Here is an 18,523-nt window from a genome sequence, read left to right as displayed (position 1 = left end):
GTTGCCTCGAAAGCTTGCATATTGTAATCTTTTTAGTTAGCCAATAAAAGGTGTCATTTTGCTTGGCTTTTCTCTCTATTTATCTCCAAAATTTATCTTTTGTACTTGGCTGATTTTGGAACTGAGCTCTTCAATTGCTGAGTGCTTTGAGTAGTGAGAAAAGCGCTACTATATAAATGCAAAGAATTATTAGTGGTGTCATTGCAAAAAAGCTCCTGATGTTTTGAAACAACTAGATTTGCTGCAAGATTCATATTTTGATGACCGTGATCGTGTTTCTTTCATTGAAGAAATCTTTCTAAACTAAGAACTGCTGTTTCAAAGTCAGAATTGGAGAGGCTTGCTCATTCATTTGTTTCCTCACGACTTTATATGGGTCTGAGCAAGTCCTCTCTCTCTCACGTCTTCAGTTAGCCGCTAGCCGGAGGGATCATATCACTCCCATTCTGGACACGCTGCACTGGCTCCCAGGGTTTTATTGAATTCTTTTCAAAATTTTGGTACTTAGCTCCTGAGTTATACAGCTTGTCAGGCTCTGAGATCTGGGCAACAGGGACTTTTAGTTGTCCCACGCACCCGGCTAAAAACCTGCAGGGATTGTGCTTTTCAGTCCGTGGCACCAAGACTATGGAACAGCCTGCCTTATCGTCTGATTCTTTTAAATAACAACTGAAAACATTTCTTAGTAAACAGACATTTAATCAGTGCTGAGTAGTTTCTCTTTGTTTGTTATCTTATGTTTTGTTCTATTTGTTATGCTTTGTATTGTATTGCTGTTCAGCGCTCTTTGACTCTTGTCTGTGAAGGGCGCTATATAAATAAACGACTACGACTACTACTATCATAGATTGAATGATACAATACAATACAATACAATACAATTTATTTTTGTATAGCCCAAAATCACACAAGAAGTGCCGCAATGGGCTTTACCAGGCCTTGCTTTCTGACAGCCCCCCAGCCTCGACTCTCTAAGAAGACAAGAAATACCTATTGTAGGGGAAAAAATGGAAGAACCCTCGGGAAAGGCGGTTCAAAGAGAGACCCCTTTCCAGGTAGGCTGGGCGTGCAGTGGGTGTCAAAAAGAAGAGGGGTCAATAAAATACAATGTGTAACTAACTATGAACCTCTGTATTGTGAATTTCCCCTTGGGATTAATAAAGTACAGTATCTATCTATCTATCTATCTATCTATCTATCTATCTATCTATCTATCTATCTAATCCTGCCAACTACGCTAAATTATCTATCTATCTATCTATCTATCTATCTATCTATCTATCTATCTATCTATCTATCTATCTATCTATCTATCTATCTATCTATCTATCTATCTATCTATCTATCTAACTATAACATACAGTAACTACATGATGTGGACACCTGTAGACCCTGGCACCGATGTCTGGATAGCACTACATGGACATTCTGCTGCCCACCGAGTGCAAACATCACTGGCTACTAAATATGGTTGACAATGCAAAGAAACTACGCCTGCACGTGGAAACTTCTAGTCAAGTTACTGGTGAAAATCACGTAAGAAGCAGTTTCGTTACATTGCTTTCTAATACATTTCTTTAATGAATTTTGATAGAGTTCCTAATTTATCACATATGCATAGACCAGCGTTTCTCAACCTTTAAGTATTTACGACCCAAGTTTTCATAACAGTTTTAATCGCGCCCCCCTAAAGTTTTTTTGAAACCCTAATAAAATTTATTCCTGTATTTTTTGCTGCCGATACACTGCTACAAGTTAAAAAAGTTTCCTACGAATAGCGAAATTACGCCACATATGGCAACATTCGCACCCCCTTTTTTGTTACTTTTAGTTTGAGAACCGCTGGCACAGACCAATACATCAGCCTCCTGGTAATAAACAGTCCAACAGTCAATGTTTTAGGAAAGCAAGGAAGAGAATGAGCCGCGTACTTGTGTGGAACCGAGATGCTTCAGCAAGCAGGAGATCTATAGGCTGCTGCTAACTGATCTCGAGGTGCTCCAGTTTTTGGATATGAATATAAACGTAATGACGGGAGGGGGGTCTTCTTCACGTCGGAGTATGTACCATTTCCGTTCTGAAAAAAACGAAGGGGTTTATTTAATGACATTTGAGTAAAAATGCATGTGTTTGGCACGTTGTGAGCCTACAACTGGATCTCTTAAAACACGTGGATTACACAACACGGTCTGTCTTCATGGAGATCTTTGAAACCGTGTGCTGTCGTCCAGCGTTTGTCACCCTAGATGCCTATTCGCTCACAATCTCATGAAAACATGAGATTAAAGTTTTTTCTCGTCCTTCACTACAAACTACAAGGAGTGCATAACATGTGGAGTACTGTAGGCCTTTAAGGGGTACAAAACACATCTCTGCCACAGAAGACATTTTCAATTGAAATTTCATCAAAAAACGACAGCCCTTCTTACGGCTATTTAAATTAAAACAATCATCTTGACCAAGGCCCTTCAGTATATTTGAAGAAACAAAATACTAGCTATTAGCTAAATACACATCAATTCGGTCTTTAAATTAAAAGCAGATCGGCTTTCAAAACATGTGTGCATGTGCAGGTACGCATGTGTATGTAAGTGAGGTTGTGAAATCCAAGCATGTGCAAAGCAGCAGCCACCTGGCTTGATGGCTTCAGTTCTTTCTCTGCTCTCACGGGACGCACAAAAGAAATGGGAAAGGCGCTATATAAATAAAATTATTATTAAGGATGTTAGAATGACAACCTGGCCTACTGGATATGGTGTGCAGTTCTGGTCACCATACAACCAAACAAACCATAGCAGCTCTAGTGTCCATACAAGGAAGAGCAACCAAGGGGCATCCATGGAATTAAAGGGCATGTGCCACCGGGAAGCCAGTGTGAGGATCTGTCTGGCAAAGGCGTCAATTAATATGGGCAGGGTTCTTTATTTTTTTGCCATCTGACTCACAAATGCAAGTTTGCTCAATGGAAACAAAGATCTACTCAAGGCAGAAACGGGAATGCGCTTCTGTACACAAGGGCTTGTAGAAATCTGAAGCAAACATAACGTGTCATGCAGGTGCAGAAAAAAAACATCTGGATGAGATACAACTTCTTACTGCACCGTCCTGCATGCACTCATACAGAAGGGCGGCTGGTCGGCTCAGGTCATCAGAATTGTTCCTTTGGGGTATAACCAAACTGTGGACCCCCAGAGGTTGACTGGAGTTTTTCTTTCCCTATGCACCATTGTCAATTATAATGTCAAAGGACCCACACTGTCTTCATTTATGCTCCTGAAGCGTTCAGTTTTTCTACGTATTCACTGTAAGTCATATCTGTATACATGCTTGGTGGTTACTTATTAATTGTTAATTATTTATAATTGTAAATACGTGCAAGTGCTTTTGAGTGCGATACAAAAATAAATCAAATTGAACACCAACACAACCAAACAAGCCAGATGGACTGAATGGTCTCCTCCATTTTTTTTTTTACACTCTCTAATGTATCTTTTGGATGCCCACGACAAGCTGGGTGGTCTTTTATCTTTGGAACCCCCAGAGGTTTGTTTTTTTTTTTTTTTTGTCTCCATCAACCATGTCTGCTGAATTTTTTGCTGTCCTCTCCTTCTCAACTCTCTGACCATAGCGTTCAAGGGGGGAGATCGGAATCGGTCAACAGCACAGGAGTTTAATATGTATATATAATATATGTACTATATTATATTATAAATATTAAAAGAAATATATATCTTTATATACTGTATAATACACTACCGTGGATGTCCGCTTGTCTGTCCAGGATTTTAAATCGCCTGTAGCTCGCAAACCGTTTGACCTATTGACCTGAAATGTGGTACACAGATACTACATGACCTCTACTGTCCACTTTCAGGGTGATGATTGACCTCCAAGGTTACTCCTCTATTTATTTTTGTTTTACTTTATTGCAGAATCAACTCTTGGCAGTGACCAGCAGGGCGGCGCATGTGTATGGGCGCCGTTCTCATTCCTTACCACCTTTGCCGTCACTTCCCCTACCTCTTCAAATCTTAAATCATTCTTGAGCCAAATTGAAGACTTAAGTGCCAGCTTAAGTGAAAAATTAAGGAAAACGTACTAAGTAATTGCAACACAAACACCGACTTAATCAGTTTTAACACGAAAAGATGTCGACGACAGAAGAGAAGCAGTGGGCCGCTAGGGTGGAGAAAAGAAGAAGAGCTGCTCAGGAAGCAGCAAGCGCATCAACCTCTGAGGAAACGAATGGTAAACATACAGAGGAAGAGGCTGAAAACTAGGAATGCTCAAGTCAAGTGTATTCACTGCACGTTATCGTGCAGTGCGCCGTTACTGGTATCTTATATATATATATATATATATATAAAGGAGAGTTGGGATCCGAGAGACTGTCTTTGTGTGTTTGTGGAGGGATGGAGAGTTAAGGCGGGTGTTGGAGTCACGTGATCATCTCCCCTCCAATTCACCTCATTTCATTCACTTCATTTTGCTCCGAGCTGAGCTCAGCTGCTGACTTGGTCTTGCCGTTCTTGATTTGCTTTTCACATGGCCAACTATACGTTGCATGCTCAAGAGTAAGATCAGCGCCCAGCTTGGTCATATTACAACCGGAGGGGCAAACTGACAACATGGTATACAAAGAGATCCTTAACAAATAATTATTGGTATATTTTCCCTCAGTTTATTATTTAAAATTTTAAAGCAGTACTTCGCCACTGTGAAGCGCAGGTATTTTGCTACTACATAATATAGCACAGTTCTCGAATATGCCGCTGGGTATCGTAGGCCTACAGTCTGGTTAATCAGTCCGCCAAGCGGCATTGTGCAGAGCTGGTTATTATACGTATATATAAAATGCCAATGTCTCTTTATCCGTCATGTGATTACTCACCAACTAATGGGGCTAGAACCATTTTCTCTGCCTTATTCATAAGTTCATGACCTGGTATGTTCTGGAAATTCAAAAAAATTTAGGTAGGGGCAACCTGGCGGGCAGAAACGTTTGATGTAATTAAAACACAGTCCCCACGGCCCACTTACTGACAACGCCCCAGGACCTGATACATACATTCAAATGTACGCTCTTTGCGTTTTATTTTGTGACGGTAGGTCTGCGCGTTTCACTAACATTTTTTAACAGCACATTTTGCTCGGGCGTAGGCCGAAGCCAACCAATGTAGTGAAAGCTAGGCTGCCTTCTTGTGCACCCTCCTCTGGACAGGCTGGTGGGAATCAACCTATACTTGGAGAGTCTTCCACATCTGTCTTGCTCACCAAACCCCCAGTGATTAGCGCATCTTTGGGCCAATTTGTGGAAAGACTTGCAAGTCAGATGAAGAGGTGAAGGACAGGAGGTGTATGGATGGCTGCGCACACAACCAGAAGACTTTAAGTGCTGGAGGACTTGTATCAAACGGCATGTTACACTGGAAAATGATACACTTGTACGAAACCTATGGTGCAATACATTATGGAGAAAAACATATTTAAGGTTTTCATATTTAAGGTCAATTTTAGACATCATTATCTTCACCTGCTTTAAAACTTAAGGCGTCAGAACAAGTTTTTCTACCTCCTTCCCCAACATAACGTAACCCTGCCAAGACAATCCCAACACCGATATGCTACACTCCTACACCACCAGTCACCACATGCATAACTCAGTTTGACTAATGAGAGACCCCCACATGCAACATGCAGTCAAGAATCCCCACTGACTAGTCTACCCAAACTGGAGATAAGGTGGCACTTTTCAGTTTCCAAAAGGGAAAACCATGAACTCCTAATGCTCACAACAGGCCTCATCAAGGCTCAGCGACACAACACAACACACCTCTAGACATCTAAAATGTTTTAATTCCTCAGATGTCCAAGTACAAAAAAATGGCGTAATTAATCCACACAACTTGCACAATGACTTCACGTGATTTTTCAATCAAAGCAATCAGACTCACTGTTATCAGAAATACTGAATACCAAGGAAGTCCACCTGACCTCCAAGCTGTGGCAAGTCCATTTCAGGTGGTGCTTCATCCTGTCTTTGTCAAACAACTCAAGAATTATTTGAGTGCTGGACTAGAAGTGGACTGTCCGACCTCCTCGATCAGCTGGTAGAACATCCCATGGACGTTAATATGATATTGGTTTTCCCAAGAAGCACACATTTTGCGGATTTAACTAAAAACACTCAACTTCTCATCTCACCTACATGCCACTCTCACATGCCCATTGCAACCTGGCATTACATTTCTATGTCCATTCTCTTCAAAGGTTTTCAACATGTTTGACTTGTGGACCAGCAGAAGACTGAGAAGATCTTTGCGGATCAGGAAGGTGGAAACATCTAATAAACGTATTTATTATAATTTGTTCAACCAGTGCCCGAAGTAGAAATCCATAACTGCCGGAGATTTGACTGCCCACATTTAATAACATTAGATCTGTAAGCGGTAAGAGATTTTCCTGTTTTTAAATTTACTAACTTGGTGGAGGGTTCACCCCCATTGGAGTTTTGAGCATTTAGATTTACTAACATTAAATTGCATGTGCAGACCCCCAATTCAGATGTACTAACATTAGAACGGTGACCAGCTTCCCCTTTCGAGTTTCCAGGACCCTGATTTAATAACATTAGATCGGTAACTGGGGTCTCCTTTGGAGTTTCCAGTGTTAATTTTTATTAACTTGGTTTCATTAACTCTGGAGTTTTGAGCATTCAAATTTACTAATATTAGATAATTGATACGGGCCGCCCTTCAATCTAAGAATGTCCAGATGTACTAACGCTAGATCGGAGACCAACTTCCCCCTTAGAGTTTCCATTGTCCAGATTTAATAACATTAGATTGGTAAGTGGGGTCTCCTTGGGAGTTTCCAGTGTTTATTTATATTAACTTGGGGGGGGGGGGTCTTGTGCATTCAGATTCACTAACATTACATCACTGGTGCGGGCCACCCTTCAATCATAGAACGTCCAGATGTACTAACATTAGATCGGAGACCAACTTCCCCTTTGAGTTTCCAGCACCCTGATTTAATAACATTAGATTGGTAAGTGGGGTTTCCTTGGGATTTTCCTGTTTTTAGATTTACTAACTTGGTGGAGGCTTCACCCCCATTGGGGTGTTGAGCATTAACATTTACTAACATTAAATTGCACGTGCAGACCCCCAATTCAGATGTACTAACGTTAGATCGGAGACCAACTTCCCCCTATGAGTTTCCAGCACCCTGATTTAATAACATTAGATCAGTAAGTGAGGTCTCCTTGGGAGTTTTCCAGTGTTTATTTTAATTAACTTAGTTGTGGGGGTCTCATCCACACTGGAGTTTTCAGCATTCAAATTTACTAATATTAGATTATAGGTGCAGGCCCCCCTACAATTTTCGAGCATCCTGATGGACTAACGTTAGATCAGAGACCAACTTCCCCCTTAAAGAGCTTCCAATATCCAGATTTACTAACATTAGATTGCAAGTGCAGGTCCACCTAGAAGTTTTGAGCATCCAGATTTACTAACGTTAGATTGGAGACCACTGGCGGGTTCTTTCCTCCTTGGAGGTTTCAAGTGTTGAAATTTAGTACAATTTGCTCGGTTAGGTGAAGTTAAACATATAGCTGTAGGGGTTTTGGATTCTACATAATGGTTTTTGGAACCTTTCAAGTCCAATAGAAGACCTGAGTTTCCTTATTAGTTTATGTGTACACCAGATGCACAGGGCAGAACATGGTGTAACTTTTCATTTGAAATGTCATCTGAAAGTGTTCGCATTGACTAATTCACAGACCGGTACTGATTCACGGATTGGCGGTTAGGAATCAGTGCTGTACAGCATCTACTGTAGCAGCTGCCAGAAAAATTAAACTGAAGCGTAACTTTCATAGAGAATAGCATGGCCATAAGCAGCTCTGGATTGCTCTTTCTTCTCTTCCTACTAAATGAAACTGCTTAGCAGTTTTAATTGCAATGTGCAGCCGGTGACCTGTTTGTGTTGAGCCCACCTCTGACTGATGTGCGCATTCTGATTGGCCAACTCTTCTGTCACTCAGTATAACCTTAGCATTTAGCCTAACCACTGCAATGTCACAGACAGTGTTTCAGCTTCTAGGGAAGAATGACTGGGTCAAAGTACCTGGAAAATATGGAAGGTGAAGGCTCTGGACAATTTCAGTTAATGGGCAGCCATGTGCATTTTGTACAAGTGCTAAGGATTGCATTTGTTCTAATGTGCACACCATTAAGCAATGCACTCATTTCACCACCCATCTCTGTGGCCATGAGATTATCTCCTGCTACTAAGTAGGCATGGCCCTTTATTCTAGCACACACGGAAAACTCATAGACAAGTCTAGCTAGGATTGAAAGGAATAGCCCACCACATACTGCAAGTCACTGACCTGCTGCTGACCACACCCATGTCTTCTTGTAGTAGCAGTGTTATCCCTCATATAAGTACAACTCACTCTGTGTTAGTTGGATGACTAGCTGTGGACTTGTTGATGAAGTTCGAGAAGAACATTGAGTATATGGGCACTGTTCTGACTAGAGGAAATGGAGAAGACCACCGATTCTGCAGATGTTGTTCACACTGGAGATGGTCGAGAAGACCATTGAGTCTGCAGGCATCATTCAGACTGGAGATGGTCGTGAAGACTATTTAGTCTATGGCCACAGTTCTGACAGAAGAAGGTCAAAAAGACAAATGAGTCTGATAGTACCGTTAAGACTGGAAGTTGAGAAGACCATTGAGTCTGTGGGCACCATTCACACTGAAGGATGAAGAAAAGACCATCGAGTCTGTGGGAACCTGTAGACTAGAGAAGGTTGAGAAGACTATTGAGAATGAAGACACCAATTACTCCAGAGAAGGTCAAGAAAACCATTCAGCCTGTGGGCATCATTTAGACTGAAGAAGGTAGAGAAGACAAAAGAGTCTGCTGGCACTATTCAGTCTAGAGAAGGTCGAGAGGACCATTGAGACTGGAGATGCCATTCAGACTACAGAAGGTCGTGAAGACCATTGAGACTGCAGGCACCATTTCTACAGGAGGAGGTCCAGAAGATCATTGAGACTCCAGACACCATTCAGACAGCAGAAGGTTAAGAAGACCATTGAGATTGCGGGCATCATTCACACTAGAGAAGACCATTGAGTCTATGGACACAATTCTGACCGGAGAAGGTTGAGAAGACCATTGAGTCTGTGGGCATCATTCATACAAGACAAAGTCAAGAAGACATCCAAGTCTGTAGGCACCATTCAGACTGGAGAAGGTCAAGAAGACCATTAAGTCTATGGGCACAGTTCTGACTGGACAAGGTCAAGAAGACCATTGAGTCTATGGGCATCATTCATACAAGACAAAGTCAAGAAGACCACCAAGTCTGTAGGCACCATTCAGACTGGAAAAGGTCAAGAAGACCATTGAGTCTGTTGGCATCATTCATACAGGACAAAGTCGAAAACACCACAGAGTCTATGGGCACAGTTCTGACTGGAGAAGGACAAGAAGACCATTGAGTTTATGGCCATCATTCATACAAGACAAAGTCAAGAATACATCCAAGTCTGTAGGCACCATTCAGACTGGAGAAGGACAAGAAGACCATTAAGTCTATGGGCACAGTTCTGACTGGACATGGTCAAGAAGACCATTGAGTCTATGGGCATCATTCATACAAGACAAAGTCAAGAAGACCAGCAAGTCTGTAGGCACCATTCAGACTGGAAAATGTCAAGAAGACCATTGAGTCTGTGGGCATCATTCATACAGGACAAAGTCGAAAACACCACAGAGTCTATGGGCACAGTTCTGACTGGAGAAGGACAAGAAGACCATTGAGTTTATGGCCATCACTCATATAAGACAAAGTCAAGAAGACCACCAAGTTTTTAGGCACCATTCAGACTGGAAAAGGTCAAGAAGACCTTTGAATCTATGGGCACAGTTCTGACTGAAGAAGGTTGAGAAGATCACCAAGTCTGTGGGCATCATTCAGAATTGAGAAGGTCAAGAAGACCATCTGCTGATGGCATTTTTCTGCTCGTTTGTTTTGTTCATATTGATGTGCACAAGAGGAGAAATTAATCAAGTAATCTGTAATTTAGCCCTTTGATGTCTACCAGGTAATTTCTAACTTTAAATTAATGTGTGCATATATATATACACACTTACTGTACATACACATACTATAATTATATACTGTATTTGTATGTGTGCACATTATACATACATACATATACATATATATATATATAAATAAAAATAAACACACACACACATACAGACACAAATAAATATCTCTCACTTTATGTGTGTGTGTTTATGTAATACATGTTTTATATATATATATGTATGTATACACACACATGCACATACACACACCCACACACACACAGATTCATATTGTATAGATAATTACACACTTTAAAAACAATTAAAACATTGCTAAATATTTCAACTATTTTCTAAATCATTTTTAAGACCCATTCCATAATCCTTGTGCTCTAAATAAAGTCTGCAATTTACCCATCTATAGTATTTTATTAAAATATTTATTTTTGGAAATCACACAAAATTATTATTATTTTTTTAAACATTATTAATTTAAGCATTCACTATAAATAAAAATAAAAAAAAAACAAAAAGAAAAGAAAAACCAAGTGTCTACACAAAACTTCATAACTCACTCTGCAGCACCCTGGCGGCTGTACGGGGGGGGCCTTGAACGGACGAGCAGGTTTCTGATTTGCGAGTTCTCAGTTTGCGGATGTCTAAGTGTGGCGGTCACCCCTTCCTCCGTCGTCACCGCCCTCCCTCACCCATAACCCTTACGGCACGTTAACATGAATTTTGCGGGATCACACTTCTTTCATTTTTATCTTGTGTGTGTGTTTTCTTGCTGTTTTTGTCCTCTCAGACTTTCCAGATTGCAGTTGGTGCGTTTGTGCAGCAGTACAAGCTCGACTCGTTGGACTGGTCCGCGGGAATTCATTCCCCCAAGATAATTTTTACAAAACTGGCCACATCGGTCTCTTTGGAATCATGAAGGGTGAAAAACTGATGTTGCTGCAAAATCAAAAAAGTAAAAAAAAAAAAAAAAAAAAAGAGAAGCCCATTAGCGATTTCATCAGAACAGTTTGCCTCATCTTACTAATGAATGAAACGCAATGAAGACAATTCTAGAACAATTATAAGATGCCGTTCCTGGATTGCGCTCAGACAGAGATATTAAACACAAACGGCACAACACTTCAACCTCCATACGACACAGAACATCAGAGAGGACAACTTATAACACCAATGTGGACCCTGATAAGATGGCATGGCACACCACCTCATGACGTTCTTGTGCGTTTAAGACTGCGTCATATAGCTGGCTAAGCTGTGGTGATCTGTTGTTATGCCAGCCATACAAGATCAAGTTATAAACAAACAGAAATTTTTCTTAAGGACGCTGACATTACAAGCAGTACAAGAAACAACCCAACGGCTCCCATCAGCTGTAAACTACTGACACAGACAGACAAACGTTAGACATTGAGAACTGGCGCTACAACACACACAGCAGCCATATTAGAAGTTCAGCCAGCCTCACCACGGCACACACATAAACTAGACTGGGACAGACAGAAGAGACCACCAGAACAGACCAGACATGACACTGGTAGACAGACAAAAATCAAACGAAATGAGCTATTGACATTGCCATACTAAACACACACACAACTTACACAATACACACACAAAATGAAAATCCAGAACTGACAGAAGAAGACACCAGTGGGGAGCGGACAAGGTGATCATGGTGCCCGTTGGTGTCATTCCACAAAAGCCTACAGACATTACACAGAAACCAATGCACAGATAGAAAACTACAGAGAGCAGCCATTTTATATACATATTGCATAGTGAGGGAATTCCTTAACACAAACGCAATCACAAATGTACCCCCCACATGCTGGAAATCCGCCCCATGTCTTGGCCTTCGCCCAACATACACGGTAGCATTGGGACTATCCCAGATAATACTTGGAAATAAAAATATTACTTTTATTATCATTTACTTCATTTACTATGATGATGATGATTTTGTAACAAACAAAGCAAGAAATATTAAAACAACAAAAGACACCCTATAACAATTTAATTGTACCATTTACAGGTAACACAAAGTCTAAATTAGCGTAAGATACTCTAATTCAGGATTTTCATAAGAAATGTATTAATTAACTTCAATGTTTTACAAGTACAAAATGAACAAGAATACTCAAATATTAAAATGTGCTTCAGTGTGAAAGTTCAAATATTCTCAAATATAATTGAAACTAGTCATTTGTCACCCTCTGATGGAGGTCCACACAGGGTTATAGACCCCTAATAAAGGATCAAAAGTCAAAAAGAGCATCGTATTCAAATTGCTGACCTTAAAATAGTCTAAAACGATACCCCACATGCTTATGTTTGGAATTTGTCATTTGTAACCTTCTTGGAGGGGCTCTTCAAGAGCTTAGGACCACCAGTAAAGAATTAAATATCAAAGATATTATCATGTTCGTGATCAGCAACCACAAATTAGCGCAAGACTCTCCACTACTGATCTCCATTTGTTTTGGAGGTTTTGTGTAAAGGAGTAGCTTTGACCCCCGCGTATCCCATTAGGTGGTCGGCTGATGGGCTATGCGCAGCTTCAAGTCATTCTGATCATTTTTGCTGAAGACACCTGTGGGTTTACTCTTAATCATAAGGGGGTCCTTTCCTTCACAATTCAAACACGGCCTACAAAATAAGTGTTTTTCAGGTCTGGAGGGTCAAAAATAGTGAGGGACCCCCAATTTTACATAACTAGACATGAAGATGTGTCAAATGGTATATCACATATGGGGGATTTTCTCAAATGACTGAGTCAGGAGGCACCAGACCAAAAAATTGAAGTGATTTCAAAACGTTTAGAAGTAATTCTTATGAACACAACAACCTTAGAAAAAGCAAAAATCCCCCAAGAAGAAATTCATTGTACGTGCCACCTTCAGATAACAATACATTTGAACTTGAACTTAACTGTGGACCGTAAAGCACGATTTCAAAGACTTTAAGAAACAGAGCGCGGGATCAGCTGACAGTGGTCATTACTTGGGCTCACCTGCCACCTGGTGGTCAGAGTTTAGAACTGCAGCAGGTCCAGATGAGCCATGCGGGAGTGAAGTGGCAATGAAGAGATAGATAGATAGATAGATAGATAGATAGATAGATAGATAGATAGATAGATAGATAGATAGATAGATAGATAGATAGATAGATAGATAGATAGATAGATAGATACTTTATTAATCCCAAGGGGAAATTCACAACGATTCACAAAGAGATGAGATGAGACGGCCTGCTTCTCTACATACTTTAATTACTAAATGTTAGCTGAGATCAAATAAGATACTTGAGAATTAAAAAATTCCTTGAACTAACTAAATATAAACCCTAATAGAAATCCTATTTACAAAGATAGCATCCATAACTGAAGCCAACCAAGTGTTATGGCCGGGATGCCAGCAGGATGGAAGGACCAGGAGGGAGAGCACCTTGTGAGGCGTTACCACCCCTGGGATATTGGAGGGCAGCTGTGTCACCACGGGTTCCTCCAGCACAGACTGGGATTGAGACTTTCATGCAGTCCTGTTGGTTCCCATGGGGGCCACCAGGGGGAGTTGAAGAGCCTGGCGAAGGATTTCCATCACACCTGAGAATGATCCCAGGTAATACTGGGACACTTCCAGGACCTGTTTAAAGGGCGCTAGCCACTGCTAATCTGGGGAGAGAGTCGGGAGGAAGAAGAAGATGACACAGCTTACCAAAGAGGAAATAGAGGCAGAAAGAAAAAGAAGAAGATGATGAAGAAGAAGAAGAAGAAGAAGAAGATGACCTTGTTGTGTTTGGTACTGTATAACAGAAATGTGCTGTAAGACTGGGAACGGAGTGGACTGATTCCCAAGAGGAAGATTAATAAAACGAGTGTTGTGTGGTAAGAGCCGGTGTCGGGTAAGGGTGGCACTGCGTGTCCCTGGGCTCCACAGTGGCATCACAGTTTGCACAGTCATGGCCAAAAGTTTTGAGAATGACACAAATATTAAATTTTCACAAAGTTTGCTGCCTCCGTTTTTATGATGGCAATTTGCATCTACTCCAGAATGTTCTGAAGAGGGATCAGATGAATTGCAATTAATTGCCAAGTCCCTCTTTGCCATGAAAATGAACTTCATCCCAAAAATCCACTGCATGTCAGCCCTGCCACAAAAGGACCTGCTGACGTCATTTCAGTGATCCTCTCGTTCACACAGACGAGAGTGTCGATGAGGACAAGGCTGGAGATCACTCTGTCACACTGATTGAGTCAGAATGGAGAGGTGAAGAAGGCTTCAGGGTGCCCTAAGAAAGTCCGGCAAGCGCCAGGACCGCCTCCTAAAGTTGATTCAGCTGCGGGCACCACCAGGGCAGAACTTGCTCAGGAATGGCAGCAGGCAGGTGGGAGGACATCTGCACACACATTGAGGGAGGTGAAGACTTTTGGAGGACAGCCTGGTGGGTGTCAAGAAGGGCAGCAAAGAAACCACGAAAAACATCTGGGACTGACTGATATTCTGGGATTGGACTGCTGGGGTCAAGTCATCTTCTCTGATAAATCCCCTTTCTGATTGTTTGGGGCATCCGGAAAATAGAAAAGGTGAGTGGCGCTACCATCGGTCCTGTGTCACACCAACAGTAAAGCATCCTGAGACCACTCATGTCAGTCAAGGCAGTGGGCACACTCACAATTTGGTCTAAGAACACAGCCATGAACAAAGAATGGGACCTCCGAGAGCAACTTCTCCCAACCATCCAAGAACAGTTTGGTGACCAACATGACGGAGCACCGGGAGTTAAGGAAAAAGTGATAACTAAGTGGCACGGGGAACAAAACATCGAAAATTTGGGGTCCAAGGCCAGGAAGCTCCTCATTGAGAACTTGTGGTCAATCCTCAAGAGGCGGGTGGACAAACAAAAACCCACCAATTCTGATTATGCAAGAATGGGCAGCTTCCATCAATCAGGATATGGCCCAGGAGTTGATTGACAGCATGCCAGGGTCAATAAAACGAAGGGCCAACACTGCAAATATCGACTCGTTGCATAAACTTCATGTAATTGTCAATAAAAGCCTTTGAAACTTATAAAATGCTTCTAATTCTACTTCAGCCTACCATAGAAACATCTGACAGAAAGATCTCAAAACACTGAAGCAGCAGACTTTGTGAAAACAAACACTTGGGTCATCCTCAAAACGTTTGGCCACGACTAGAAGTGCTTCTTCTGAAAACGAAGGGATTAGTGGTGAGCAGATTTTAAACAAAGCGTCAAGCTGTCCGCGCTGAGTTAGAATTCTGAACGGAGCTGAGCTGAGATGGTCACGGGCCAATGGTCACTCAATTAGCAACTTCTGAAATTCCTGTGACTCGTTCATTTGCGAGACTAGGGATCACTTGTATCCTGCTGTTAATTATTGGTCACATTTACTTTAGTGCTCATAAAACATGGATTTTCTTGCAGGGTATTTTATTATGTCGGCCACTTCCTGGCACATATTTACAATCTTAAACCCAACAATAAGACAAGGCACTTACCATAAGTTCAGGATAGGTGGGCCTCTCCATGGAATTCTTCTTTAAACTACGGGAACACAAGTTAGTGCATCAACCAAATGAACGTTCAGATCAACATGAAGCACGGGCGTCTCAAAGCCAACACTCAGTCAGTCCTGTCTACCAGGGCAGAAGCAGCCGCATATGGCCGGCCGTCTCCTGTCTGGCACTGCCCCTGGCACTCAGCTCCTGCACCACAGGCTGGCGTCTTATCAGAGACGAGCACAACGCTTCTGAATCTCAGTCTGCTCTTGTGCGTGTCCTCTGATGTAAAATAATATTTGAAGAAAAGATGCCCTTGTGCCAACGTATTGAAACAAATTCCGTAAACAATAAAAATCAGTTTGGCTCAATTTATTGTGAAAAATACTCATATACTCACCTCAGTATGTGATATGACCTCCTCGACTCTTGAGAAGCATCTGGATGCGATTTTGCATGCAATCCATCCGGTTTTGAGCAATCTTGGATGATTCTGGGGTCTCCGTCCCAAGCTTGAATTGGGGCCTGAATCATCTTCTCCATGGCTGTGCAGTCCCATTCATTCCATGAAGTCGCTGCTTATAAGCAGATTTTCAACTGGCTTCAGATAAGGAGATCTACCAGGCCACTTTGGTTCTCATCTAAAAATTTCTTCACTTGTTTCAACGTGTGACACGGGGACCAGACCTTGATGAAGAACACCAGATCCATTGGGAAAATAACTTTTTCAGTATCTGGAACATTTTTTTCCGCAGAGAATATATTGTGGTGGGTACATCATGACCTCAGCTGGGTGCAAGCAACCAATGTCATAATAGCTGAAACAACCCAAAAACTTCTTTGGTGGGAGTTTCATGTGATCTGGAGTTTTTCAACATTTGAACACATTCGAAAACAAGTGAAGACATTTTTCAATGACAATCAAAGGAACATCCAGGAGTGGCCTGGAAGATCTCTTAATCTGAACCTACTTGAAACTCTTGTGGTCCGCCTGTAAGCTACAACTTCATGGAATGAATGGACTGCACAACCGTGGAGAAGACAATTCAAGCCGTAATTCAAGACCATAAAGTCCTGCAAGCCTCCTTAAAGTTGGTGGATTCCAAGCCAAATCGCATCCAGATGCTACTGAAGGGTCGAGGGGGTCGTACCACGTACTGATGTGAGTTGTTTACGGAGTTTGTTTCGATTAATTTGTACAAGGATGTATATGCTGCCCACTTGAAAGACACGGTTTCATTTTCTGATAAATACATAAAATATATATAGAATAATAATAATATATATAACATTACATTCTGTATAAATAACAATAAATATATTCATGTTTCAACTTAAAGTAATTGCCTACTGCATATAAGAAAAGGAAGTGTAATCTTATGTGTATAAGTTGAAAAAATGAAAACAAGTGAAACGGTAGGATGACTTGAATATCATAGAAGGAGGTGACAGCTGACACGGCTCGACTTTCAAGTCACCCAAACAGCAAGTGACATCCACTGGGGAAATGGCGCCCCCTGCCGGTGATCGTCTTGTAAAGAGATTCTACTTGGTTTTATTGTTTTATTCCCCTTGGGATTAATAAAGTACCTATCTATCTATCTATCTTGTTCCATTTTTGGAACAGAGTTAATTCTACAATGTGCTATAAAGGCCTCACTGATTGGTTACCCATATACTGGCTTTATCATGGTCTACAACTTCATGTTTTTCTCATACTCTCTCTATATATCTCTATATATCTATATCTATCTATATCTATATATAAAATCCAATGTCTGTCTGTCTGTCTGTCGGTCCGCTTTTCCCGAGAGAACTACTTAACGGACTTAGATCGGGTTTTTTTCTATAATTTGCTTGAACATTCCGGCTGATTTTGCGACTCCTCTCATTGCGCTATGTATCATGGTTCACATGCAGGAGTGATATATTCGCACTAATCCGAGACAAAGGGTGTGGGCCGAGGGGAGGGGGATGCGTGACGTCAGGAGTGGGGAGCCGGGTGGAACCCTCCACATTGTCCTGTTTCACTTCTATGAGGGCGGAGCCGCAGGAGACGGCTAGTATAGAATAAAGTAAAGTGCTGTATAAAATTTTGCTGCAAGACAATTAACTTGATTTTGAATTACAGTTGCAGAAAACTGGAAGGAAGACTGATTCATTCCTTGAGCAGTTTTGCTCACATGTTGCCTAGAATTAAAACAAACTGCACATCTTATACTTTTTTTGGAATAATTTAAATTAGAATAGTGGGGGGGGGGGGGGTGATATCTTTGAATGTAAAATACTTGTGGCATCTCGGAACAAATGTGTGCTCAGTTTCCTCAGACCACCAAAGAGATATCTGGCGGGGGTTCTCATAAATGTAAAGATGTAAATTAATAAATGGTTTAATTATGATTGTTTCTGGAGCTGTAAACTTCTACAAGCACTCTGTGACTGCACTTGGTAAAGAGTGCTATGCTAGAAAAAAAAATTAAATTAAATGAATAAATAAATATCTTAGAAGAATAGCAAAAAGTAAACCTGGGCTAAAAAAAATTGGAGATAAATTAATGAACAGATAAAGAAGAACAAAGGCAAAAAACAAAAGTACTGTGGCAAACAGCAAACAGACAGAAAATGTAATCCTAGATAGATAGATAGATAGATAGATAGATAGATAGATAGATAGATAGATAGATAGATAGATAGATAGATAGATAGATAGATAGATAGATAGATAGATAGATAGATAGATAGATAAGCATAGTTGGCAGGATTACAGACAGACAGACAGATAGATAAGTGTAGTTGGCAGGATTACACATAGATAGATAGATAGATAGATAGATAGATAGATAGATAGATAGATAGATAGATAGATAGA

At 41.1% G+C, this 18,523-nt stretch overlaps 1 protein-coding gene and 1 long non-coding RNA gene across 3 annotated transcripts in view; one reads left to right on the top strand and one right to left on the bottom strand.

The window, feature by feature from the left end:
• Nucleotides 1-8,649: 8,649 nt before the first annotated feature.
• LOC127525879 (uncharacterized) lies at nucleotides 8,650-10,078 on the top strand. The gene is made up of 3 exons (XR_007933465.1): nucleotides 8,650-8,715; nucleotides 9,255-9,321; nucleotides 9,966-10,078. It is a non-coding gene; the product is annotated as an uncharacterized LOC127525879 (long non-coding RNA).
• Nucleotides 10,079-10,538: 460 nt separating this feature from the next.
• map2k6 (mitogen-activated protein kinase kinase 6) overlaps nucleotides 10,539-18,523 on the bottom strand; it is a 55,797-nt gene continuing 47,812 nt past the window's right edge. For both annotated transcript variants that reach the window (XM_028819242.2, XM_051918977.1), the window contains exons 11-12: nucleotides 15,655-15,700; nucleotides 10,539-11,071 (exon numbers count right to left, since the gene is read on the bottom strand). In XM_028819242.2, the coding sequence (XP_028675075.1) occupies nucleotides 10,994-11,071; nucleotides 15,655-15,700 (124 nt within the window). In that variant the 3' untranslated portion in view covers nucleotides 10,539-10,993. The remainder of the gene's footprint in view (nucleotides 11,072-15,654; nucleotides 15,701-18,523) is intronic.

This window comes from Erpetoichthys calabaricus, chromosome 14 (genome assembly GCF_900747795.2).
Source record: "Erpetoichthys calabaricus chromosome 14, fErpCal1.3, whole genome shotgun sequence".
NCBI classification, from domain to species: Eukaryota; Metazoa; Chordata; class Cladistia; order Polypteriformes; family Polypteridae; genus Erpetoichthys; species Erpetoichthys calabaricus.
The sequence above is the reverse complement of the archived record's forward strand: the minus strand, read 5'-3'. Positions and strand labels throughout refer to the sequence as shown.